Source organism: Arachis hypogaea, chromosome 5 (assembly GCF_003086295.3).
Source record: "Arachis hypogaea cultivar Tifrunner chromosome 5, arahy.Tifrunner.gnm2.J5K5, whole genome shotgun sequence".
Taxonomy (NCBI): Eukaryota; Viridiplantae; Streptophyta; class Magnoliopsida; order Fabales; family Fabaceae; genus Arachis; species Arachis hypogaea.
The window spans coordinates 5,679,798-5,706,920 of NC_092040.1; the positions used below are offsets into that span (position 1 = coordinate 5,679,798).

Sequence of the window (27,123 nt, forward strand, 5' to 3'; positions counted from 1 at the left end):
ATTAAGTGTAAATATGATTAAAAATAATTGAATACTATGTACAGTAACAAATTGATATTATTGAAGAATAAAATTAAATTTTATTTCTATGTATCGTTTTTGTCCCCAACGTTTTAGTCCTATTTACGTCCCTAACGTTTCAAAATCGTCTCAATTTTGTCCCGCCGTTAATTTTATTAACGGATCCCTAACGGCAGGACAACATTGAGTCAATTTTAAAACGTTAGAGACGTAAATAGGACGATTGAAACGTTAGGGACAATTTTGAGATTTACCCCAAACGTTGGGGACAAAAACAATACTTTAATCTCACTACAATTTTACTACTAATCTCTAATCTCACTATTATTTTAATTAAATTAAAATATTTAAAAATTATTACTACGTTAATTATCAACATTAATAAACAACTAATCTAACATTATCACTATTATTTTAGTTAAATCAAAATTATTAAAAATTATTATTACTACACTAATCTAATCTCTAACATTATCACTATAATAAACTATTAATTTCTAACATTATAATTATTATTTTTATTTAATTAAAATATTTAAAAATAAAACTTACATAATTAGGATGATCAAGATAATTAATAATGTAAAATTCGGGACGATTAACATCTTTTACTCTCGTTCTTTTTGGCATAACAGGCAATGGTCCAAATTTTTTTCTTTTTTGGAAGTTTGGATTGGTGTTAACAATGGAGGAGAATGTGAAAGTGAAGGTCATCGGGTTGTGTTGTTGAATGAAAGTGAAAGAGGGAAACCATATCCCATTGCTTCGGGTGTATACAAAGTGAAGGAGGGCCAACTTGCATGCTCGACGCGTGGTTGGTGGGACACAAATCGGACGGTCTGATTTGTGTACCTCCCCAACTTAAAATCGGACTGTCCGATTAGTTGATTGAAAACGGACCGTCCGATTTGAAGATCCTGGCCGTCACATTCGGGTGAAGCACCTAGCACCCCCACAACCTTGTTATACACCATATTACTCCCAGTATAGAAAATAAAATTCTGTCATTTTTCAAAGAGCTTTTTGAATTTTTTTGAATCTCGAAGTGCGCTTCTTTGGAACTGTCATACAACTAATATAATTTTTTATTGCCCTACGAAAAGATCTATCCAAAAAACCTTTTCTTTTTCAGAGTTTTTTGAATTTTTTTTGGATATCAAGGTGTGTCTCTTTTAAAGAACCAAAAACCTTTCCTTTTTCAAAGAGTTTTTTTTATTTTTTTTTTTGGATCTTGAGATGCGTTTCTTTGAAACTGCCAAAAACCTTTCCTTTTCCAAAGAGATTTTTGAATTTTTTTCGATCTCGAAGTGCGTTTTTTTAAAACTGCCATGCAACTAATATAATTTTTTATTGCCCTACAAAAAGATCTGTCCAAAAAACCTTTCCTTTTTCTTGAATTTTTTGAATTTTTTTTTGATATCAAGTGTGTCTCTTTGGAAGAGCCAAAAATCTTTCTTTTTTTAAAGAGTTTTTTTATTTTTTTTGGATCTTAAGATGCGTTTCTTTGGAACTGTCATGTAACTAATATAATTTTTTATTGCTCTATGAAAAGATCTATCCAAAAATCTTTCCATTTCCAAAGAGTTTTTTGAATTTTTTTTTATCTTGAGGTGCGTTTTTTTGGAACAACTGGGGCGTATTGGGTCGATTCTTTTGAGTAAGGGTAGGGATGGATAACGGTTCGACTATATCCACATTTTTAAATTGTTATTGATACGTAATATATCAATTTTATTTGTGTTTTAATTTTATATAGATTACTCTATACTTTCAATATTAATAGGATTTTTTAAATATTATTTTTTATATTTTTTTATTCTTTAATTCTATATAGGTTACTATATAAAATTTTAATAAGTTTAAATTGACTTAAATTTTAATTTATTCTCACATTTTATATTTACTCTTTGTTATATCTCTATATATAAATCAACATTCACTTTACACAATTTCTTTATCCCTCCTCATATAATCTTATATCCTTCTATTCTTTTTAGTGTAAATGATTTATTGATAACTAATCATATATTATTATATTAATAAAAATAATTACTTTTCACAATTATTATTTAACAAGACATATAAATGCATGAATTTAATTAATTAGATAATTATACAAAATTTTTTATATTAAAATTAAACTCATATATAGGTAAAAAAATAATAAAATAAAATACAAATATAAATATTATCAAACTTTTGCAAAGATCAAAATTGATAAATGTAATATTTATTTAAATTGATAATAATAATAATAATAATAATTAATTGCAGTTTATATGAATAAACATTTTATTTAATCACCCATTAATTTAAAAACTTAGCTTTACAAGGATACACATAAAATATATGATAATTAAATAAAAGATCTGACAAAAATTGAATAAAATAAGAGAAAGAAGACAAGAATCTCAATCTTCTCTTTATTGGGTATCCGTTTTTCAAGATTACAACTTTACCAAATTAATATCTTCACAAAGAGAAGACTTACGTAGCCCACTGATTGGATTTTTGTTTTTTTAAAATCTGATTATAAAAGGAGAGAAAGAAAATAAATGAGAAATGAGTTATTGATTTAATTTCAAGATACCTATGTTGTAGCAAAACTTAATTATCTATAAATCTCTGTTGGCTAAGAATTTGATGGTCCCAAAACGTTTGGACCATTAAATGGTCCCATAACAAAACATGTTTTTTAAGTTTTTTTAATAATTGTTGAATAGTCATTTTCTAATTTTAATTACAAATTAACCCCATATATTTTATTTAATTATAAAAACTATTTTTTATTTTATAAATTTTTTGACCATTCCAATCGATTAAAAGTTTATATTTGATTCGTAACGTTCGTCCAGGACTGTGAAATCGTGTTTCTTTGAAAATTAATCGATTAGATTATCAAAACAATCGATTGAATTTCAGGTTCCCATAACTCAATCGATTGGACTACAGGTTACCACAAAACAATCGATTGAAAATTGCAAGGCAGCATGGTTTTTGCAAAAATCAATCGATTGGTCATATTATCCAATCGATTGAACGATGACTAAAATGTAGGTTTTTTTAAAATTCAATCGATTGCTTATACTACCCAATCAATTGAATACTTCAAAACAATCTAAGGTCTCACAATTCAATCGATTGGTTGTGTTACCCAATCGATTGAAGTCATCAAAACAATATGGATTTGTCCAATTCAATCGATTGGTTATGTTATCCAATCGACTGAAAGCTTCAAAGCAATATGAATTTGCCCAATTCAATCGATTGGTTGTGTTACCCAATCGATCGAAGACTTTTACAATTTTTCTCTATTTCTATGCACTATAGACATATTTTATTTTAAAAAAATCATATTTTATGATGAAGTAATGTCATTTTCATTTATTATTTCAACAACAATGTCATACAAATTTTATGTCTTGTAAATTATATTTCATTTTATATAATTAATTTGTAAAAAAATTCTATATCTTTTTATTTGTTTGCATTCTATTTTGTTCTTTTCATTTGTTCAAGATTTGTCCTCTTTATTGAATCTTGACTAGAAAAAAAAACACTATGCAATATATATCAAAGTATTTTAATAATCTGTTCATATATTGCTAGTGACATATATGAAGTATATATATTACAAATTTTTAATCAATTCTTCCTAGATTAACAATGAAAGCCCCCTTTCCAATCCTCCATTAGAGCGATAGGACTTTTAGACTTATCATCTTCAGATTTTACAGTTTCCGTAGGAGGCACACAATCCGTTATTTTCTCATTGTAAAGCTCTAATAACGTTACTTTCATGTTGTGCTCTGCATTCTGAGCCTCCAATATATCGAACATCTATTTCACAGCTCCGGAGATGACACCAGCATCACTCGGCAATTTGCCATTCTGCACGATGAAGAGCACAAAAGGATAATTGAATTTCAATACAAAACATTTGAGTAGACATAAAAAGCAGTTAAAACAGGAAAATATTGAATATCTCTTGCACCGCCGATATTTCCTGCACCACCGGTATTTCCAGTTGGGGGTGTTTGATATGAATTTCTCAAAAAGGAGGAACATTTCAAGCAATGAATTCCCTGTAAAAAATAAGAACATTCATTACCAGCCAATGCATGATTTCAAAAAAGGATAAGTCAAAAGACATTATAACTACCCAGGCATCGAGTCATAAGTCTGCACCACTCTCTCATGATACATAAAGAGATTGATACACGATTCTAATGGTGGGATTGAATAATTGGTGATAGATTATTCACCAATTTACAATGTTAATATTAAAGAAAAGATAAGATTAGAGTATCTAAATCAAAATAAAGTCTTAAAAATTGAAGATTGAATTTTAAAGTTAAGATAGATGAATAATAAGATAATAATTTATAAAAACGACAAGAAAATTGAAAATGGCATAGTACACAATTCAATCGATTGGGTAACATAACCAATCGATTGAATTGGGCAAATCCATATTGCTTTGATGACTTCAATCGATTGGGTAACACAACCAATCGATTGAATTGTGAGACCTCAAGTTACTTTGGAGCATTCAATCAATTGGGTAGTACAAGAAATCGATTGAATTTTAAAAAACCAACATTTTAGTCATCGTTCAATTGATTGGGTAATATGACCAATCGATTGATTTTTGCAAAAACCATGCTGCCTTACAATTTTCAATCGATTGTTTTGTGATAACCTGTAGTCCAATCGATTGAGTTATGAAAACCTGAAATTCAATCGATTATTTTGATAATTCAATCGATTGATTTTCAAATAAACATGATTTCACAGCCCTGACGAACGTCACAAATCAAATATAAACTTTTAATCGATTGGAATGACTAAAAAGTTTATTACGATCAATGGAAGATCTAATTCGTTATTGTTTTTTATTTTGATTGTTAATAAACATAATAGATGAATGATAAAATAATAATTTATAAAATAAAAAATAGTTTTTATAATTAAATAAAATATATAGGATTAATTTGTAATTAAAATTTGAAAAGAACTATTTAGCAGTTGTTAAAAAAACTTAAAAAACATGTTTTGTTATAGAACCATTTAATGGTCCAAACGTTCTGGGACCACCAAATCCAGTATCCTTAGATTCATAAGTTTTTTAATTAAGGTATATAAGTTGTCTTAAGTTTTCAATAGTTAAAAATCTATGAATGATTCATTTTAATTCCAATTTATATATATATGTTCTCATAAAAAAAATTTAAAAACCTATTATTTGTTTTTATATTTAATTACATAATATCGTATTAATATAATATCAATATACATAATTATATTAAAAAGAATGATTCAATTAAATAATAATATAAATAATAAAATAACATAATGAAATTAAACTCATGATATTTGTATGTTTAATTATAGACATGCTATGGCAATTAATAAAAATAATAATAAAATTATTTTTGAGGCTTTTTTTGGATTGTATCTTTAGATATAGATTAAAAAAAATAGAGATAAAAAGTGCTTAAAATGAGAAACAGAGAGATAAATACATAGACAAAAGTCTCAAAAAAAAAAATTATCACTCCAAAAATTATGACAAAAAACTCAATCAAAAGAAAGACATTTTTGTTAACTTTTCTTTTTGTTTTGTTCTTATAAAAATGATAAATTTTTAAATTTTAATTCTCTCTCTTCTTTTTTTTTTTACAAAAAAAAACTAATTTAATATTTTATTCAAATTGATAGTTAAATAATTACGGTCAAGAGTGAGATAAATAACTAAAGGTTACTTTTATCCTATTTTAAACCTACTCTCAGTATGTAGATTTTTTCTAAATTTTTCTAAAGATAAAGATTTAAACTCCATATTTTTATCTTTTTTTCTTTCTTTTTTATAAAAAAGAAAGAAAAAAAAAGATGAAAAAAACCTAATGGATTTCCAATTTATGCAAAATGCTTTTCTTTCAATTTTGAATTTTTAAAATGTCCAAGATATGTTTTACATCTTCTATCCGAAAATCTTTTATTTTCATAAGGTTTTTGTGACTGGTATTAAAAAGGTCCAATAATGTATGTATATTGGACCTTTTGAGACAATTATAGATCCAGGGAGGCATTTCTAATTGGTCAATAAAAAAAGATTTTAAGATAAATAACTAAAAGTTACTTTTATCCTATTTTTTATATAAAATCATCAATAATTTGGGATAGATATTGTAAATAAGTTTTCATATAATTTTGTTGTTTTTATTCTCACAAATAATCTAATTAATAATAGAAATTAATATCGTTTTCGGTGCATAATAACTATTATTTCTACTGTTTTTGGTGTACTATTTATCCAAAAAGTTGTACAGCGAAAAAAATAATAGATAAAAGCAAAAAAATATAGTAGAAACATTTTATTAGGTACAAAAAAATATTTCTCGAATAATTACATTATCTTCGCACAATCTATCTATCTATTAATTAGTAATATATTATAATAGAACTGAATATAACTATTGTATTTATTCTTAATTTCTTAAGTTTTTAACATGATGCCACGTCAGTTTTAAATGACTCTAGATTCATTCTTAACTTTCTAGAGTTCTACGATTCTTTTCTAGGATTTTACAATACTGACGAGGTAATTTAGGAGGTCAAACTCAACCTTTAAACTATTGATTAATTATTTCATTATCATTCTCAATATAATAAAAATGGAATCACACTCCGTAGAATTTTGGAAACCCACGTTCTACCCAATAATTTTGGAATCACACTACCGAACTGAATTAAAAGCGCTTATTATTTATTTTTTTATTAACATAATAATATTTTATTAATAAAATATTATCAAAATTTAAGTGACCCAATACATCTTACTTGCATATACCATATACTATATACAAATATTGATATATATATATATATATATATATATATATATATATATATATATATATATATATATATATATTTCTGATTTGAATTGGTCTCAATTGATCCCTTATTATTTCTCCTACGATAAGTATTAGTTCGAGATAGGGACGATAGGATTTGAAATTAAAAAAACTTATTATTTTTGGATCACCAATTTAGTATTCCATTTAAAATATGTTTTCTTCTTATAAAATAAATGGATTCCAAAATAGATACTGTTCAGTGGACCGGTTGCCAAACAGGTCGGATGAACGGAACAGATATGAGTGGAGAAGGGAATCTGGACCTAGGCTGCTGGTGAATGGATGTGCCACCGGGTTCATGTCTGAAGGTGGATGGATGGAGCCTCGCGATCTCCCGAGCTGTGGAGTTGAAGAGGGGGGAGCCACCTGCAAAAGAGACTCCAACGCCCAAGTCAGGATCCGTATAGATAACAGTAAGAGTGAGGGTGTAGTGACGTACCTCGGGGAGGGGTAGGGCCCTCCCCCTATATACTCTGTACCTAGGGCGGGTCTCACAAGAGCAGACCCTCCTTCCAGGAAGTTTTCTTTCCCCCAACTGTCAGGTGTCTTGCTGGAGGGGTGGAGATGTCGGGTTGGCCTCCTGATTCGGGTTCGACGTGCCCGTCGGGTCAGCTGCCCGGGCCGGGGCATCATGCTAGCTAGGCCGGGCCGGAACAGTGCCCCCAACGCGCCAGCTATGGTCGTTAGTGCCATTGTTGGCGTGTTCTGATCTCCTTCAATGGTATCACCGCGGGGTCGTCCGCTCGTGATTGGGGCGTACCTTCTACGTGCGAATGGGTTTCCTCGTCTCGAGGGATTGTCATTTGTCACCTCGTTCTCCGAGCTGGGCATTTAATGCTCTTAATCACTGATTTGAACCCTTAGTGAAATGTCTATTCTACCTCTGTCTTTCTTGCTTCTGGGCGTTAGTTACCTGTTCATTTTTCAATGCTTTTGTGTTCCAATTTCGCACTCCCAAATTGCTATAACACACTCTTCCTTCCCTTTCCACATTCTCTGAAGCTCGTCATTCCTAATCGCTCCTAACTTGTCCAATCTTTCCTCGATACTCCCCAATTTCTTTCGATCATCATCATTATCTTGGTAAGTTTTTCCTTTCTTTCCTGCTTCTTAACTTTGTTGCGTGCTCATGTTGCTTATGTGCTTTCCCCTGTTCATGCCTATTTGGATTAGGTTCCTGATTTTTGGTCTTTATTTAGCTGTAGATTTAGCCTTGGCTTAACTGTAGATAGGCTCACTGTAGCATTTAGCGTTAGTTCCTGTTTTCCTGACCTACCGACCTTATAGTCTGACCTTGAGTGGTGTTCCCACTGTAGGTATGGCACAACTTCCTCTTCCGAGGTCCTGTGTTGACAAATACGCCTGGGTCACCACAGACGTGAAGGATACACCTTCGCAAATAACCTTAGAGGAGCTAACGGAGTTCCGCCTTTACGACCAACTGTGCGGGGGAGGTCCCGAGGAGGGACGCTATGAGGTGTTTGTCCCCGCCGACCACGAGCGTATATTCCAGCTTAACCTTAAGAATCCCCGTGTTGCCGACTGGATCTGGATGTATAAAGCCATGTTTACCTTCTTGGGTGTTCGCATCCCCTTCTCCGCTTTCCAAATGGCTCTCCTCAACCGGTGCGACGTGGCTCCGTCCGAGCTGCACCCGAACAGTTGGGCCGCGATCCGGTGTTTTGAGATGGTTTGCAAATACCTAGATTTGCCAGCCTCTGTGGAGGTATTTCTATGGTTATTCGTCTTACTCAAGCCCTTAACCTATTCCAGGTATTTTTGTAGCAGGAGGTCCTTGGCTTGATACATACCGTTGATTTGGGAGGTGACGACCTGAGAGTCGTTGTTCACCTCTACCCTTGTTACCCCCACTTCTTTTGACAATAGCAGGCCACCGATTAGGGCCTCGTATTTCTCCTGGTTGTTGGAGACTGGGAACTCGAACTTGATGGACTGTCCGTATATTATCTTTGTCTGGATATCGAGGATTATCCCTCCACCTCCAGACGTTTGGTTGGAAGCTCCGTCAACGTGGAGTTTCCACTATGTGCCCGGGGTTTCGTGAGGGTCTCCCGTGACCTCCACAAGGAAGTCGGCTATGGCCTGGGCCTTGATTGCATGTCTGGGCTCATACTGCAGGTCGTATTAAGATAGCTCGATTGCACAGGTCATCATCCGTCCAGCCAGGTCGGGTTTTTGCAAGACTTGACGTATCGCTTGGTCTGTTCTGACGACAACGCGATGACCTTGGAAGTATTGTCGTAGCCTTCGAGATGAGGTTAATAGCGCATATGCTAACTTTTCCAACTTACTGTATCTCATCTCTGACCCTTGTAGTGCTTTGCTAACAAAATATACCGGCTGTTGTGTTTTCCCTTCTTCCCGTATTAAGACGGCCGCCAGGGCTTCGTCGATTATAGCAAGGTACAGATACAACGCCTCAGAGTCCTTGGGTTTGCCGAGAACGGGGGGTGCCGACAATATTCTTTTGAAATGGTGGAATGCCTCTTCGCATGCTGGGGTCCACTCGAACGCTATTCCTTTTTTCATCAAGTTGAAGAATGGAAGGGCCTTAGCTGCCAACGCTCCGAGGAAGCGGGATAGGGCTGTAAGCCTTCCGGCTAGCCTCTGTACGTCCTTGACGCATCTTGGGCTCTTCATTTGTAGAATTGTTTCGCTTTTCTCAAGATTGGCCTCCATTTCTCTCTGAGTTATCATAAATCCCTGGAACTTTCCGGCCTCCATGGCAAAGGCACACTTGAGAGGGTTAAGTATCATGTTGTGTCGCCGGAGGGACGCGAACACAGTCTCTAGGTCACCAATTAGGTCTTCCGACTTGCCAGTCTTTACCAGGATGTCGTCCACATACACCTCTACTGACTTCCCAATAAGTTCGCTGAAGACTTTGCTAATTAGCCTTTGGTAGGTTGCTCCCGCGTTCTTTAATTCGAACGACATTACCTTGTAACAATAGGTGCCACTTGGTATTATAAACGCCGTTTTTTCTTTGTCTGGTCGGTGCATCGGGATATGGTTATAACCAGAGTATGCGTTCATGAAACTCAAAAAGCGATATCCCGCGGCCCCGTCTACTAGAGCATCAATGTTGGGGAGGGAGAAAGAGTCCTTAGGGCATACCTTGTTGAGGTCGGAGTAATCTACACACATCTTTCACTTCCTGTTTGCTTTCTTAACCAGGACTACGTTCGACAACCAGGTCGAGTAGTCTAGCTCTTGGATGAATCCAGCTTCTAACAAGTTGGCCGTCTGCTTTGCCACTTCGTTGGCTCTCTCCTGGGACATCTTCCTTCGTCTTTGGGCTACAGGCTTGGCCTCTGCCTTCACGGCCAAGTGGTGTGACATGAACTGGGGCTCGATCTCCAGGCGAACAGATCGTTGTTTGCCCATATCATCTCCATGAAAGGCTCTTTCAAGTTGTGGGGGAGGTTTCTATTCACAAAGGTGAACTTATCTTCCGAGTCTCCGACCCTAAACTTTTCCAGGTCTCCTTCAGGCTCTGACTTTGGTTTGTCGTCAATCATGGCGTCCAGGTCGGCTAGGTAAACTCCGTATGTCTCTTTTGACTTCTTCCTCAGGGAGAAGCTGGCATTGTTGCATGCGACAGCCATTTTCAGATCTCCCCTGACGGATCCCACTGACGCATCGTTGGCTACGAATTTCATTGTTAGCATCTTGGTACATATTACCACCCCGAACTCGTTGATCGTTATAAGGTTGTAAGCCGTGGAGTCTCTCAGAACGACAAATTCTGCCAAGAGCGACCTTCTTCCTTGGCTTCCCCCTATAGACACCGGGAGGGAGATTATTCCATCAGGCTTGATGAAATTATCCCTTAAGCCGACCACACCGTGTTGGTGAGTTCTTAAGCCGGCTTCTCGGAGACACAGGGCGTCAAACACGTTTCGGAACATGATGTTTGAGTCGGCTCCGGTGTCGACAAGGATTCGCCTAACTAAGCTAGTTCCCACTCTCGCTGTAATTACCGTGGGAGGGTTCTCCGGCAGGTCGTGGAACCATTGGTCCTCCGGTCTGAATGACATCGTTGGGGTTCTCCTGGGGGAAAGCCCTTGGCTGGCTGATGACATGGCCAGGACCTTAACATCCTTATTTGTTGCCGACTTAGACCTTGGTGCGACATCCCTCTCGACTACGACGTTCACGATGGTGAGGCCACGGTCGTTGTCCTCTTCGGGCTCTTGCCTTGGCTTCACGGCTCAGCTCCTGTCATTGTCAGCTTGGTCGCGCTCTCGCCTCCTGGGTTCTCTAATGAGGTGGGAGAACTCCGCTAGCTTACGTTCCCTAATCGCCTGTTCCAGAGCGTCCTTCAAATCGAAGCAATCTTGGGTTTTATGGCCGAAACCCTTCTGGTAGTCGCAGAAGAGGTTCTTGTTTCCTTCGGTCCTATCCTTGAGCTGGCGAGGCTTCGACAAGATGCCTTTATCGGCTATCTGTTGATACACCTCAACAATCGGGGCCATCAGGGGGGAGTAGTTAGTGAACTTCCCTACCCGGGAAAACGGCTTGAAGGTTTTAGGCGGCACTCCATCCTTGGAGTGCTCCTTAGGCCTTTCTCCATTGTCGGGCTGACAAGTAGGATGATAGGCGGGCTGCCGCTTGTTGGCTGCCACCACTTAGCTAACTTCCTCGTCATTGATGTACTCTCTCGCCACATTCTGGATTTCTTGCATTGTCTACACAGGTTTGGTGGTGAGGTGTTTCCTGAAGTCTTCAATCAACAAACCATTTGTTAAACACAAGCTGGCCACCGAGTCGGTCAGGCCGTCAATCTCTAGGCATTCGTCATTGAACCTGTCCAGATACTTCCTAGCCGGTTCCTGCTTCTTTGTGTCACCCCCAGCAAGTTGATCGGGTGCTTAGCTTTGGCGATGCGCATGGTGATCTGAGCCAGAAAAGCGCCGGATATGTCTGCAAAGGTCGTCATAGAGCCTTTGGGGAGGGTGTTGAACCAGCGGATTGCCGGTCCTGCCAAGGTCACGGGGAAGGCGCGACATTTTTCTTCATCGCCCACACCTTCCAGATTCATCCTGGCCTCAAAGGCCGTTAGATGTTCCTAAGGGGTCCTGAATTCCGTCGTATCTCATGTCCGTTGGCTTGTCGAAATGTTTCGGTAGCCGGATTTCGAGAATGGAATGGTGGAAAGGGGTTGCCCTTATGATTACGAGGTGTCGTTGCCTTCTTGGTCTCTCCCTGCTATTTTCTCGGTTTTCCTCCTCTGTGTGTCTCACTGGAGGTCGAGTGTAGATTATGTGGTCTTGCCGTCTCCTCAGCACTTCCCTGCTTTTCCCCTGGCCCTCTGACTGGGTTCGGGGGGTCGTGAGCGCCTGGAGTGGTCCCTCCGGGGGCTTCTTCCTCTGGTTTCCCCCTCCGTTGAGGAGACCGGGAACGAGAGTGACCCGGACCGGGCTAGTAACGCTCTCTGTGTGCTAGCTCTCGCTCCAGGTTCTGCACCCTGTAGCACAGCTCCTGCATTATTCTTGCGCTGTCGCTCCTCGTTCCTCCAAAGGGACGCCTTTCCTGGGAGCGAGAGGGATGTTCGTCTCGCCGAGGAGGGAATCTTGTGCGTTCGCGGGAGGAAGCCAACGAGGCTACCCTATTGGCTTGGTGAACCAATTCCTCCATACTCGGCTCGCCTCCATCTTTTGGTTCCACTGGTCCCAACAGAAAGTCCATTAAGGCCAGAGTCTCTACAGATGGTGCCAATGTTCAGTTGACCGGGTGCCAAACGGGTTGGATGAACGGAACGGACATGAGTGGTGAAGGGAATCTAGACCTAGGCTGCTGGTGAATGGATGTGCCACCGGGTTCGTGTCTGAAGGTGGATGGTTGGAGCCTCGCAAACTCCCGAGCTGTGGATGGTTGCAAAAGGGACTCTGACGCTCATGTTAGGATCCGTACAGATGGCAGTAAGAGTGAGGGTGTAGTGACGTACCTCGGGGAGGGGTAGGGCCCTCCCCTATATACTCTGTGTCTAGGACGGATCCCACAGGAGCAGACCCACCTTCCAGAAAGTTTCCTTTCCCCCAGCTGTCAGGTGTCTTGCTGGAGGGATGGAGATGTCGGGTTGGCCTTCTGATTCGGATTCGACGTGCTCGTCGGGTCGGCCATCCGAGCCGGAGCATCGTGCCAATTGGGCCGGGCCGAAACAATACTCAAAGACTAGCATTTTTAAATATACTTTTAACCCATAATTTTAAATATTAATAGTTAAATAATAAATTTGACCTTCTAGCATTCCTCAAATATAATTGCCTAAATTGGTAATGTAACAAAGATAGTAAATGAATAAAAGAAAATCAAAGATCACTATTCCATTCAATTCCTCTCCCGATCCATCTCTATTTGCATTGCATCTCAAAATTTTCAAATCCAAACAATGCAAGTTTTGGTAATGTATTTCATTCCAGTCCATACCTCTCCTTCCATCAACCCAAAGAGATAGTTGTTGTAGACTTCAGAGTTCATATAGAAGTAGTACCATTTTATCAATTGTTGATATCAAATAAGAAACAGAAGCTCAGAATTTATGTACATTGAAAGCACTGCAAATTCAGAATAAAAATGAGTAAATGACCTCCTTCTTGCTAAGAGGAAGCAGCAGCTGCGGCGGCTGCTTGTATGGCTTTCTGCAATTCAGATTCCACATCACTCGCTACACTCTGTTTTGGTGGTGGCGGTGATGGTGGTTCTTTCTTCTCGTTAGATTCTCTAACACTCTTCTTGCTTCTCCAACGTTCAAACTCGCTAGACCCTGGACTAGAATGCTGCGAATGCGACACCTTCCTCCCACCGTTACCACCACCATTGCTTCTAACTCTGATCTCATCCAACAACTGCTTCATCTCCCTATTCTCCTTCTCTGCATCCTCCAAGTCCTTCTTCATCCACAAACACATTTCCTTCAGCATCTGCAAATCCCTTCCCTTCTTATCATATTCATTCTCTTGCTTAGATTCCTCAACAACCCTCTCTAACCCAATCTTGTTTACTGTCAAATACGGCATCTTCAACCCCAAATCCTCTGGAAAGTTCACTCCCCAACGCATATTCAACAGAAGCCCCTTCGTCACAGGCATCACTGTCCTAGCCATAACCGCAACACCAGCTGAAACGCCGCGTCGTTCACCGTTTCTGTTGTTCCTCTTCTCACTCTCAGGAACAAACACAGTTCCAGGGGTATCATTAATACGATCATTGTGGTTGTTGTTGTCCCTGGCACCAAAAGGCTCCAGTTTCATCTCTTGCCAACCGGAAGAAGAACCATTACGATCGAGGGAAGCAGTGGCGAAATAGGGTTTGGTAGGTTCGGGAGGGGGAATAGCATCGGAGAAGACGGTTTTGTTGAGGGAGAAATGACCGAATTGGGGCTTGAGGTGGAGGAAGAAAGAGGGAAGAGGGGCGTAGGAAGGGGAGAGGGTGAAGCTGGCAGAGAACACCAGAGGGGAGTGGCGAGGGCACCCCATCAGCCCCAACCCGGATTTCAGGGAAAGAGAGAACGGGAGGGAAGCCGTGGCGGTGGAGGTGGCGGTGGGGAAGTAAGAGACCTTGAGGGACGGGCCTGACGGGAAGTTGGTGGAGAGCGAGAAGCAAAAGTCGGAACCCGAGGCGGTTGCGGAGGAGGAGGCGGTGATGGTAGAAAGGAATGGGTGGTTGAAGATGGTGATGGGTAACTTGGCCGTCATGTGGTGGTGGTTTTCATCTTGACCCTGAAACTTGAGGGACAGCTTCATGGTTGACTGAGCTGAGACCAAAAGAGTTAACGGTGAACCACAACCACCGTGCCGTTGGAGAGAGAAACTGAGAAAGATGATGAGGTTGGTGAGTATGGGCCTTACGGTTACGAATCTGGTATCAGGGGCAAAGAAGACTTTTCCTCTCGTAACAAACTGACACCGCAGCATATTCTCAGCAGGTTTCAACCTTTCCAAGTTCCATCCCTCTCCCTCTCTGACTCGCTCACTGAATCACAAATTCCTCATCAAAATTCAAATGGGAAGTTTTATTAATCTTTCAACTTCCATCTCCGTCTTCAAATCCGATCTGTGTTCTTCCAAACACATCGCCGACGTGGTGCTCCTTCACGCCAAGCCTCCAACAATATGGAAATCGCGACCACTCTGCCACCAACCCGCATCAATGAGCTTCACTCAAATTTCCTCCTCCAATGGCTTTCCACCTCTTGTTACGAATCAATTCCTCTCAATCATTCATTCACTTACTAAATCACCAACTAATTCATTTCCACTTATTTATTTTTTTAATAGGAAGACAGCGACAGGTCAAACTCTCCCTTTGAGGTTCTCCCTGCTGATTACGGTGTCCACGTGGGAGCGGTGACTTCCGATTCACGCAGGAAAACTAAGATAGTGTGCACGATAGGTCCCGCTACCAGCTCCCGTGACATGATATGGAAGCTTGCCGAAACTGGAATGAACGTGGCGCGATTGAATATGTCCCATGGGGACTATGCATCGCACCAGAAGACCATTGATTTCGTTAAAGAATACAATGCTCAGTTTCAAGACAATGTTATAGCTATCATGCTTGACACCAAGGTTATTGCTTTTTTGTGTATTGGATTTAGTTTTTGAATTTGGAACAAACCCTCAAACTGATTTTTGTTAGCAGGGTCCTGAAGTTAGGAGTGGGGATGTACCTCAGCCAATTTTACTCAAGGAAGGTCAAACATTCAATTTCACCATTAGGAGGGGTGTCTCCACTGAAGACACTGTCAGTGTCAATTATGATGACTTTGTCAATGATGTTGAGGTTGGAGACATATTACTCGTTGATGGTAAGTCAAGTCCGGTTGCCTATTTCAATATGTCAGTGTTACTGCGTAGAAGATTATGATCTCATCAGGTTGTAATTTTAGGGGGAATGATGTCTCTTGCTGTTAAGTCAAAGACAAATGACTCTGTTAAATGTGAAGTGATTGATGGTGGAGAATTGAAATCTAGGCGTCATTTGAATGTCCGGGGAAAAAGTGCAACACTTCCTTCCATAACTGGTACAATTCAGTTGTTCTATTATTCACTTGTAGATACTCACAAGATGGATGCATTTCAAAATTTTATGTTGCTTTGCCATGTGCTTTAACATCAGAGAAGGATTGGGAAGATATCAAGTTTGGGGTAGACAATCAAGTAGACTTTTATGCTGTCTCATTTGTCAAGGATGCAAGAGTGGTTCATGAGTTAAAAGACTACCTCAAAAGTAATTTTTTCTTTTTCTTGCCTGTCTTATCTCCTGTCTCTAGGTGTGAGCATTTATGTGTATGCATTTTGTCTTTCTCTGCGTAGCATTGCTTCTCTTTATGAGCTAAATCACTGTTTAACCTTTTGTATAGGTCATAATGCTGATATACATGTGATTGTAAAAATTGAAAGTGCGGATTCTATACCAAATCTTCATTCAATACTTTCAGCTTCAGATGGGGTTTGTTTCTTGAAGGCTGAACTTCCATTGTGGAGATTTCGTATCTTTAATAATATCTTCCGGATAAAAGGACTGAAATCTATGTGATGTTGGAGATCATTTATTTGCCTGCACTTTTTATTTATTGTTTTTTTTTTGTCCATGTTGTTTGTGTGTGTAATATCTTCGATGATTTTTATTTTGTAGGCCATGGTTGCTCGTGGTGACCTTGGAGCTGAACTTCCAATTGAGGAAGTTCCTTTACTGCAGGTAAAAAGATGATATTTACGCCATTTTGCTCAAAGTTTGTGAGATGTACATTAGCTTTTCTGGATATTGTCTATGACAATAGTTATTGCTTTGTTGCATGATATATCTATTCAGAGATGCAGTGTTTAGTGGAAGTGGGAAAGCCTAATAAAATTAAACCAACTTCACTAGGTGTTACGAGTTTCAGTTTGTTCATGCTAATAGTTTTAGCCATTTGCTTCAATTAGGAAAGCCTTTCTGCTGCTGCTTGGAAGTTCTATATGGCTATATTTTGCTAGAATGACCACATTTTTCTCTTTTTATTGATTTAGGAAGTGAAGATTATGTTTATTTCTGATTTCCATGTTGTTCATTCCTATTTGCCAATAAAACAGGAGGATATCATAAGAAGATGTCATGGTATGCAAAAGCCGGTTATTGTGGCAACAAATATGCTTGAAAGCATGATTGCTCATCCTACACCAACAAGGGCAGAAGTGTCAGACATTGCAATTGCTGTAAGAGAAGGTACAGATGCCATCATGCTTTCTGGAGAAACTGCTCATGGAAAGTGAGTGTGCTATTCCTTTGTTGATCTTGGTTCCTTGATTTTTTTTGATTGGCTATTAGAACTTATTTCAATATTCATTTGTGAAGTGTAATGGTTGTAGAGACTAGGAAGGCAATACTAAAAGCTAAGCCCTGCCCTCGAATGTGAAAAATACCTTTGATGGCTACAAAACCATGCTTTTCATCCAGTTTATATGTTTGTAGATTATGGAAATATTATAGAACTCCTTTCTGTATCAAGATTTTCCCCCCATAAGTCTTTAAAATTTTATGACAAGGTATTGCTCTTTGTCTTTTGTGCTGAACATTTTTCATTTGATGTACCTGTGTTGTCCAAAATTTTTAGTCTAATAATGTCTGTTTTAAGATGATTGCTGCTGTTTCAGATATCCATTGAAAGCTGTTAAAGTTATGCACTCGGTGGCTTTAAGGACTGAATCAAGTATTCAGAATAGTGAAGCTTATCCAGGAAACTTAAGTCCGCATAAAGTATGTGCTTTCTTCGGGGGAAAAAAATTAGTCTCCTCGTAAATTATGTGTGCACAGTTGGAGCTTAGTTTCATATATTGTAGAAGATTTATTGCTATAGATTTTATCAATCATGTCCAAAAGTCTTAACTCTTAATTAATGTATGTTTAATTTTTTGCAGAGCCATATGGGAGAAATGTTTGCTTTCCACTCGACAACTATGTCTAATACTCTTAATGCTCCTATCATTGTTTTTACCAGAACAGGATCCATGGCTATTCTTTTGAGCCATTATAGGCCTTACTCGACAATCTTTGCGTTCACAAATCAGTGAGTAATTACAGAATAGTAGCATGTGTATGTTGCTTTATTTAATTTTAATTTTTTGTCCCCATTTCAAATAGGTAAAATATATGGACTTCATATATATACGTATAACCAGAGCTCATTTTTTGTTGAACTCTGCTGTTGCATTCATGATGTCCTTTCAGGAGTGATAGTAATTTTCAATGATTTTGAAAATAGAATGGTCAAGCATCTCTCTATCCTTGTTTCCCAATCTCAATTCTCAAGTACTGAACATATCATTCAGTCTAAGCGTTATATCATATTTTCATTGTATGACAAATAAGGATAATATTTTGGTCCAGGTTTTATCTTGTATAATTTTCATCTGCCATGATATTCTTTTAGTGTTCAATCAATCTTGTTCAATCCCCGATAAAATAATTATCTACTTATTGAGTATTTGGGGGGTTGCTGTTATTCATAGAGAACGGATTAAGCAGAGGTTGGCACTTTATCATGGGGTCATGCCCATATTCATGCAATTTTCAAATGATGCAGAGGAGACCTTCTCTAGAGCCATTAAGCTTCTCCTGGTGAGGAATATCTCCATCATTTGCACTCACATTTATGTATGATAATTGATAGGTTTTCTTGCAAATGTTGCTGAAAAATCTCCATGTTTCAGAGTAAGGGTCATTTGCTCGAGGGACAGCATGTTACCCTTGTTCAAAGTGGAGCACAACCAATCTGGCGTGAGGAATCCACGCACCACATACAAGTTCGTAAGGTTCAAGGATAAGATTTTTCTTTGCAGGTTCTTTCGTTCTCAAGACTGGACAAAAAGTTTTGGCTATCTTGTAAGTTGTATCTAGTTCTGTTTACTTTGAATCATAGGTTATGCATATGTCAAATTTGTAGCCAGTAATACAAGTTGCTTTATTCTGTTCTTTGTAAATGATCTAGAAAGAGCTGTGTACAGTACCAAATGGTTCAAACCTGAAATAATGCATGTACATTCAATTAGCCTAATTATAATGTATTAGAAGGCCCTTACGGAATTTCTCTCTTTTGAACTTTTTTATTGCCTTAATTAGTGGATTATCCATTGTTTGAAAGTCGAGTTCCAGACATTAAGGACAAAAATTGAGATTATACATGTCACTACATCTTTAGCAATGGAACATATAAATGAGAAAGAAGGGAAGCTTTTGAGGACCCAAAAACACTCTATTGCCTCATAAAAGTTTAGTTTGTACACAACTATGGCTTCAAGAAAGTGAACTGAAAATCAGTAGGGTTCAATAAAAGAGCGAGTTCCCATTGTATTAGAGTCGGAGACTCGCGTGCTGATTAGAAGGGCTTCTCTTACTGCAAACAAGCAAAACTTTTCTTCCAGTAGCAAGTAGCAACTATAACCAAGGTTATATAGACTAGTTTCTCCATTCTTTCTCTTATTAACATATATTGTTACCATTGCCTTTGAATTATGTCCCTGGAAAATTAGACTTTGAAACTACTTGCCTCATCATGCTCTTCACATTTCCCTTCCAGTTGGATACACTTGTACCACTTTGCACATGCAATATAAGCGATCAAGTCCATAGATGTCAAGACCGCTAAGAGAAAGTAAAACCTATCTAGGTGGCCTCTGTTGAGGTTTCCAGGGATCCACCCAGGCATGTGATCCTCAGTGGATATCTTCATAACCATGCTTACAAGTAAGCTGCTGACATAGTTCCCAAGGGAGATGGATGTCATGCAAAGTGCACTTCCAAAGCTCTTTAAGCCATCGGGTGTTTGAGCATTGAAGAACTCTAACTGGCCTACATACATAAACACTTCAGAAGCTCCTATAAATGCATACTGAGGGATTTGCCAGAAGATGCTTAGAGAGCTTGTGCCATTGCAGTGGATGCATCCTGGTTTGGCATACCTAAGCCTATAGCATTCAACTAACCCGGCAGAAACCATTGCTAGTACAGCTATGACGAGTCCGACTCCCATTCTTTGAAGTTCAGTAAGACCCTTAGAGTCTGACTTCTTAAGTTTTCCCACAAACGGATCAAGAACTCGACGGTAAAAGAAAATGAAGACAGCTACACTGAGGATATCAAAGCTTGACATGCTAGCCGGTGGTATTCTGAAATGAGAAATAGTGGTTTTCATGGCTGCACCTTGTTCCACAAAAAGAGAAGCCATTTGTGTGAAAACCACTGAGTATATTATGGTGCAAAGCCAAATTGGAAGAAGTCTCAGTATGCATTTAACTTCTTCAACCTGACTTATAGGACAGAGGTGCCAAGGGTTGTAAAGGGAATTCTTTTGGTCCTCTAGATCTCTTGAGGATATATATGCTGCCCTATCCAAGAACCTGCAATACAGAGAAATGACAAATTTATCAAATCGTCATTTCTCAATAGAATCATGAACGACATACTGACAGTCTTTTTTATTTAGTAACCTATGCCATGGTCTTAGCAAAATGGTTACATGAATGCAGGAAAAGAATTCATGCAAACTTGGAGATTCGAAGTATAAAGTATGAGCATCTACCCATGAACAATAGTATCTAATGTACTAGTCTACTACTTACTTGAACCCGTGAGTGTAGAGAATCTTTCTGTTGCTGTTGGTGGCAGAATCTATTGTATGCTTATCATATAACTCCTCTTCATTTGATGGCATTTGGACTTTCCATTTCCTTGATGCAGCAACAAGAACTTGGCAAAATCTGGAGAGAGGGTTGCCACTGGGCTTGAAGTGCCTATACCTTGGTGTGCCTACAAGGAACAAAATAAGTGCGGCTAAGGCAGAGCCTGCAGATACCCAGAACCCAAGTGCCCACATTCCTTCATCTTCAAAATAGCCTAGAATGGTGTTTGAGAAGAGGGAGCCAAGGTTCAAAGCCAGGTAGAAATAGCTAAAAAATGCCACCTTTGAGGGACCCTCCTTTGAGTGCTCCTCATCAAACTGATCTGCCCCAAATGTGGCAATATTGGGTTGATAGCCTCCATTGCCCAGGGCGATGAGATAGATTGAAAGGTAGAACATCCCCATCTCCAACCTTGAATGTTTCCCACATTGAACCAATTCATTCCCACAACCTTTAGGCTTAACCAAGAAGAGGTATGATGATAGGGATAAGGATGATAGACCCTATAACAAGCCAGAAGAAGATTTTTCTTTTTGTGATCAAGGAATGTACTAATATCTAGGAAGAGGAAAAACAAGAGAGAGTTTGTAGGTATACTTACGAGTACAAAGATGACTTGAAAAACAGCACAAGTTTTGTATCTTCCCCAGTAAGAATCACTTAGGAAAGCACCCACGAGAGAGAAGATGTAAACAGTCCCAGTCCACTTGCTCACATTGTTTGCTGCTTCAGCATTGTTTTGTCCTACCACCCTTGTCAGGAACAGCACCAGGTTCACTCCAACTCCAAAGAATGCAAGGGTTGCCAGACCTTGGTTCACTGATACATACAACAATCTCAGTCACGGTCATATTCCTTCAAATTATATGCTTATGTACATGCATTATATAAACTCATGATAAGTATCTATGGCAGTATCCTCGATTCTCGTGTAACTTATCACGAAAGCGACGGACTTCTACAAAGGCAGTGAATCAAATCACTTAAGATCACTAATAGCTGAAGTTCCTTTTGATAATTAAAGCCTGCACAGCACATATAAATTGTTTTTTTTTTCTTTCCCATTTTTAGATAACATCGTTATGCCTTACCATGATTTTCTAAATATTAATTGTACTTTGAGTTGACATTCATGTTTATCACTTCTATTTTAATTTTTTTTTTTAACATTTCAATCCAAAGTGATATTACTTTTATTTTTGTCTCCATTTAGATGTTCTGTTTCAGTGTTTCACTTAATTAATAGTTATTTGAAAGTGTGTGTTATAAATAATCAACTGGAGTGAGGACCCTTCACAGATGGTGGAAAATGATGTGTAAAGATTCCTGAAACGTGAATCACTTCACATCAGTATATAGCAACAGGGAAGTTGATCCTGTGCACGTGAAATCTTATTCTAAAATGGATCAAGAACAACTGTGATAACACATTAGCACCTCTATCAGCTTTTCCTAGGATTATTGCATTGCCACCAATAAAGCATTATATAGCACCGCCAAACATGTTAATGTATATTAGAAATTACATTATTTTATTATAATAAAATAATAATAATTTTGGGTTATATAGGGTTCGTCTTTATAGAGCAGACACTTTTAGGTTGCATTGGATTTTAAAGACAAAACAAAACACTAAAAATAAAATACAAAAATTAGAAGTACAAAAATTAAAATTTTTATATTTTGTTTGATAATAAATTAAAATAAATTATAAAAATTTAATTTATTTTTATTTTTTATACAAAAAATTTAAATATATATATAATAATAAAAATATAATTATAAAAATTTGATAAAAATAATAAAAAAATAAAATATATTTTTTATTAATATATTTATATTTTTTGTTAAAATAAATATAAAATATATTAATTTAATATTTTTAAATATAATATCTCTATTTTTATTTTATTTACTAAACATAATTTTATATTTTTATATTCATAATTTAATATCCTATATCTATAACCAAACGCAGTCTCATGCCTTTGTTCTTAGTGATGAATGGCTTCACCGCTTCATGGACGATATAACACTTCGAAGGCTGGTTTTGTGAAAAGAAATAATTTCTTTTACAAAAAGATATATGTGCTTTTATAAGTTATATTCATATTATGATTCATGAACCTACTTTCTGTCGTGGACGACGAATGTGTCACCTTGTTCCTAGTAGAACACGTTTGTGCATAATCTTTCTATTTTCTAAACCCAAAAATCATTTTGAACATTAATTGCCGGCATAGGTACCTAATTGATTTGTCTCTCTACATTATTATCTAATGGTATATAATAAAAAAGAATCATATATTTAAAATCTGTATAAATATTCAATTTTATTAAAGTATCAATATAAACCCAAGAGGCAATGATTTCTGACGTGCAATAGCAATTGTAAAAAAAAAAATGTAAAAATTAACCCAAAATTAGGATTCATTAGTTGCAGGATTGTGACCTGTGCCAATTTTCCTTGAATCCTTGCATGTAGATATATAGAAGGACGGCTTATATAAAAAAGCAAAACTACTTAGCCACTATAGTAATAATAATCTGAGTGTTACTCACGTGCTCCTTTCGAGTATGCTTCTAATATAAGTGTGCACATATGCATCGAGACACGTGGCAAGGACACAACCCATGCAAAGTCGTGGTGACAGGCAAAGGTTACGTGTCAGTAACATACTCATGGTATTGCTCTTATTTTAATTTGTATCGTTTATAATAACACATAAACTTAGCGTGGAGACAAAAGCCTCCATCAATTAACTTAATACATCACTACTCTTTCTTCCTTCGCCTCACGCTCCCCCTCAGTTACGTTCTTTTGGATTTTGCATTCATCCTCTTCCTCATCCATGATGAGTATGTTCAGTACAGTGTACTTATCACTAACTGATAAGATCACTTAAGCCCTTGTTTATTTTCTGATAACATATCTATAATATATTTAATTAAATTAATATAATATGTACTAATATTTCAACTATCATCTTTTCTTACTAAACTAAACATAAACATAATTATATGAGTTGAAAGTTGTTAAAAAATTTTAACATATTTAATTAAACTACTAACATAATATATATCATCTTAATTATCATTTTTAAATAAAGATCTCTTTATATAAAAGTATCTTCATCTATATATGCATAAAGGTTTATCCGTTTATCACAAACTATTATCATATACGTGTTATGTATTTGTATTTGCATGTGTACTATACTGTATGTGTCGGAAGTAGCTTTTTAATTATTATTTACCTCTCAACAAATTAAATAATAGTAATTAATTAAGAAGAAATAATGAAATAAATGTGAAGCTTACAGAGAATGATAATTCCAGCAAGCCATGTTCCAGATTTGGTTCTGATAGCAGGACGGCCATGCAAATCCACACTCCCATCAAGAGTCAATTCTTCTTGCTCCTCATCATCATTCAACTTTCCCTTAATATATAGACACACCTTTTAATTAAGTTTCTTAAGAATCAATTGAAATAATGTTATGCTTTTTCTATATGAAACTTAGACTCACCTCTAACTCTAAGCAAGCCATTGATATGATTGATATGATGATCACAAACAAGTTTAGTTTGATTAAAAAAAAAATGCAGGGGAATGAAGAGTGAGGGGGCAGGGAGGAAGGTATGGTATTAGTTGATTGTAGTAATGTTACATAAGAAAATGAAAGAGTGTGATGCTATAAATAGGGGAAGTATGGATCTCATGGACGGCCCAGATTTCGTGTTGTGATACAGTGGGGACATCCACTCTACACAATCACATGGAACATATAACAATAAAAAAATTTGGTTCAAACGGTCTAAAATTATTTGTTAAAATAATATGTATAATTTTAAATAGGTTTAATTATTCTGTTAGTTTTTATAATTTTGTAAAATTTTTAATTAAGTTTTTATACTTTTTTTTAATTGGATATCTGTACCATTTTTTTTCAATTGAGTCTCTACATTTTTTTCTTTTTATTTGAGTCTCTGCACCAATTTTTTGTTTAATTGGGTTTCTAATTACTACCAAGAGGGACCTAATTGAAAAAAATTAGTGCAGAAACCCAATTAAAAGAAAAAAAAGTATCGGGACCTAATTGAAAATTTTGCAAAATTATAGAGACCAATAGAATAATTAAACCTTTTAAATATAATAAATATAATATTATAAAATTATGGATGTTATATTAAAACAAATTTAAATATTGTCTTCATAATATTATCAATATATAATCATCCAAAACTCCGTAAACTTTTTTTATCTGATTTGCAATTAGACAAATTATTTTTGTTTTCATGCCCCAATAGAAATACTAAGTTATGATAATTTTAGTACTTGATGTAACGTCTTCTTTCAATTTTTTTTTAAGAATAAAATATGTTGACATGATCTTGCATTATCCCTAACCTAGCTAGGTCTATATATATATAATTGAAAAAAATGTGAACCAACCAACCGATAATAAAACCTATCAATGGAGAATTGGAGATGAAATTTATTTGGTTTTGATATATATATACACAGGGGATTGATTTATTATTTTCTTAATTAATAAGTTCTTGGTCTATATAGTGAAAAACACAAAAAATACACCATCTTTAATTTTTCTTTTCATTTTTATTCATCGGTCATTCTCTTTATATCTTCTCCATAATAATCAAATCATGATGCAAGCTAGTAGGTGAGAGAATTCAGAATTGTGATGTAGGATGCATATGTTCGCTAATTTGATATTCTTGATAGTTTTCAACAGCTTCATTTTCACATTTTTAATTTGAAGCTTGATGTACTCATTAATTAACCATACATATAAACATCATTAATAAGTATCTGGTGCAATATAAATTCAAGGAGTATGGAATAATAATCAAACCAAGAGAATATATTTCATGCGAATATTGATCTAGCAAGTTTGTCATATATATTTAATTAAACAAATTTTTTCCACCACAAAATAAAAGAAAAAAAATTCTAATGGTTATTTGTATTATTCCAGGTATCTAGGGTTAATATTATTTATCCGTTTGTAGCTTACATGCCTAATACGAATAATATATATATTATGTGTGTGTGTGAGATGTATGTGCTTACTTAGAGTGAGCTCACAAGAATCACAATAAAATGGATGAATAGTGCAATATTCCCGAGAATAAATAATAAACATACATATATATGTATAATCACATTTTTCTGCTATGATTTTGTTTGTTGTAATATCTTTAGCTCTATTATTATAGGGATATGATTCCAATATTCGGCATATATATGCTTAATTATTAAATTCCTCGACAAAAATTAAACAAGCTAAGGGGTTTAGAATTGGAAGTTATTTCTTCCCCTAGTGGGGAACAATAATGCATAGCACCGATTGAGCATAATATTGAAAATTGATTATATATGAATATATGTTGACCTAATAATCGATATCCCCTCAAGCTGTTGGGACCTTATTTGACACCTCGTAAATTAGAGGTGTACATGATTCGATTTGGTTTGAAGATATGCTTTAGATTCAAATATTTTGAGATTAATTTAGTGTGAATTTACTGGATTAAGATTGAATAAGAAGCTTAAAAATAGGTCCGGTTATTATTTAAGATTGAGTTTAAGTCAAGGTGAATTCGGCTTCACCCGATCCATGTGCATCTTGGAGAGACTAAAAAATGTATATATATTTTAAATTAATTTTAATATTATGTTATATTAATTATAAGTTTATTATTTTATTTTTAATCATATTTGTTGAATTAAGAAATAGATCAAAGAAGCATGAAATTAGAATATAGACAAATTCAAGTTTAAGTATGATTGTCAGCTTCTTTTAGAATAAGTATTTTTTTTCTTCTTTATAAATGAGTGAATCATAATTTTTTGACATAAAATTTATTAAGATTCGGACTTTACTCGATTGAGATCCGATTTTAGTATGATCTGAAAGTAGTGTGATTTCGTTGGATTTATGATTGAATAAGAATCTCAAAAATAGATTGAAAGTCATTATTTAAAGTCAGATCCAGATCAATGCAAACTCAATTTTCACCCAATCCGATATACACCCTTATCGTAAATTAAAGAACTATTAACTAGATTGAGTTGTCATTTTATTTGTCTAATAAACAAAATTTAGGAGTTTGAATTTCATTTTATATATATAACTATTCATTAATTAACGATAAACTCCTAAAAAAAACTCAATCCACGATAGAGTAATATCTTGCCTGCTAAATTGATATATATTTTACTAAATTATTTACTTAATAAAACTTTATTGATATATAATGTATAATTGATTGCATCACTTGCTTGATCATATATTCATATTACGAATAGAAGAATGATTTTTTACCATCTAAATCCACATTTTGTGTTGAAATCCTTATTGAATAAATAAATATTTATCACAAATAATAAATATTGAGTCTTTCCCTAATTGTATCCACTAACATATTCACGTTTAAAATATAAATAAAGAAAATTATTCTTGTTAACA

At 36.1% G+C, this 27,123-nt stretch overlaps 3 protein-coding genes across 4 annotated transcripts; 1 reads left to right on the forward strand and 2 right to left on the reverse strand.

Annotated features, from left to right (window-relative positions):
• Nucleotides 1-13,265: 13,265 nt before the first annotated feature.
• On the reverse strand, nt 13,266-14,884 carry LOC112800417 (uncharacterized). Its single transcript, XM_025842684.2, has one exon. The coding sequence runs from the start codon at nt 14,882-14,884 to the stop codon at nt 13,568-13,570; it is 1,317 nt and encodes a 438-aa protein (XP_025698469.1). The 3' UTR covers nt 13,266-13,567.
• A 64-nt stretch (nt 14,885-14,948) lies between these two features.
• Nucleotides 14,949-19,034, forward strand: LOC112800416 (pyruvate kinase isozyme G, chloroplastic-like). The gene is made up of 12 exons (XM_025842683.3): nt 14,949-15,164; nt 15,248-15,538; nt 15,612-15,777; nt 15,859-15,993; nt 16,089-16,199; nt 16,333-16,421; nt 16,608-16,670; nt 17,045-17,220; nt 17,606-17,708; nt 17,870-18,018; nt 18,461-18,569; nt 18,662-19,034. The coding sequence occupies exons 1-12, from the start codon at nt 14,973-14,975 to the stop codon at nt 18,773-18,775; spliced, it is 1,698 nt and encodes a 565-aa protein (XP_025698468.1). The 5' UTR covers nt 14,949-14,972; the 3' UTR covers nt 18,776-19,034.
• On the reverse strand, nt 19,027-24,310 carry LOC112800415 (protein NRT1/ PTR FAMILY 7.3-like). Of its 2 annotated transcripts, none has more exons than XM_025842681.3 (5): nt 24,160-24,310; nt 23,951-24,071; nt 21,231-21,448; nt 20,570-21,132; nt 19,027-20,347 (listed from the first exon to the last, which is right to left on the reverse strand). In XM_025842681.3, the coding sequence occupies exons 1-5, from the start codon at nt 24,178-24,180 to the stop codon at nt 19,477-19,479; spliced, it is 1,794 nt and encodes a 597-aa protein (XP_025698466.1). In that variant the 5' UTR covers nt 24,181-24,310; the 3' UTR covers nt 19,027-19,476. The 2 variants fall into 2 exon arrangements, with proteins under 2 accessions (XP_025698466.1, XP_025698467.1); XM_025842682.3 differs by having other exon boundaries at nt 23,951-24,065; nt 24,160-24,303.
• Nucleotides 24,311-27,123: the final 2,813 nt, after the last annotated feature.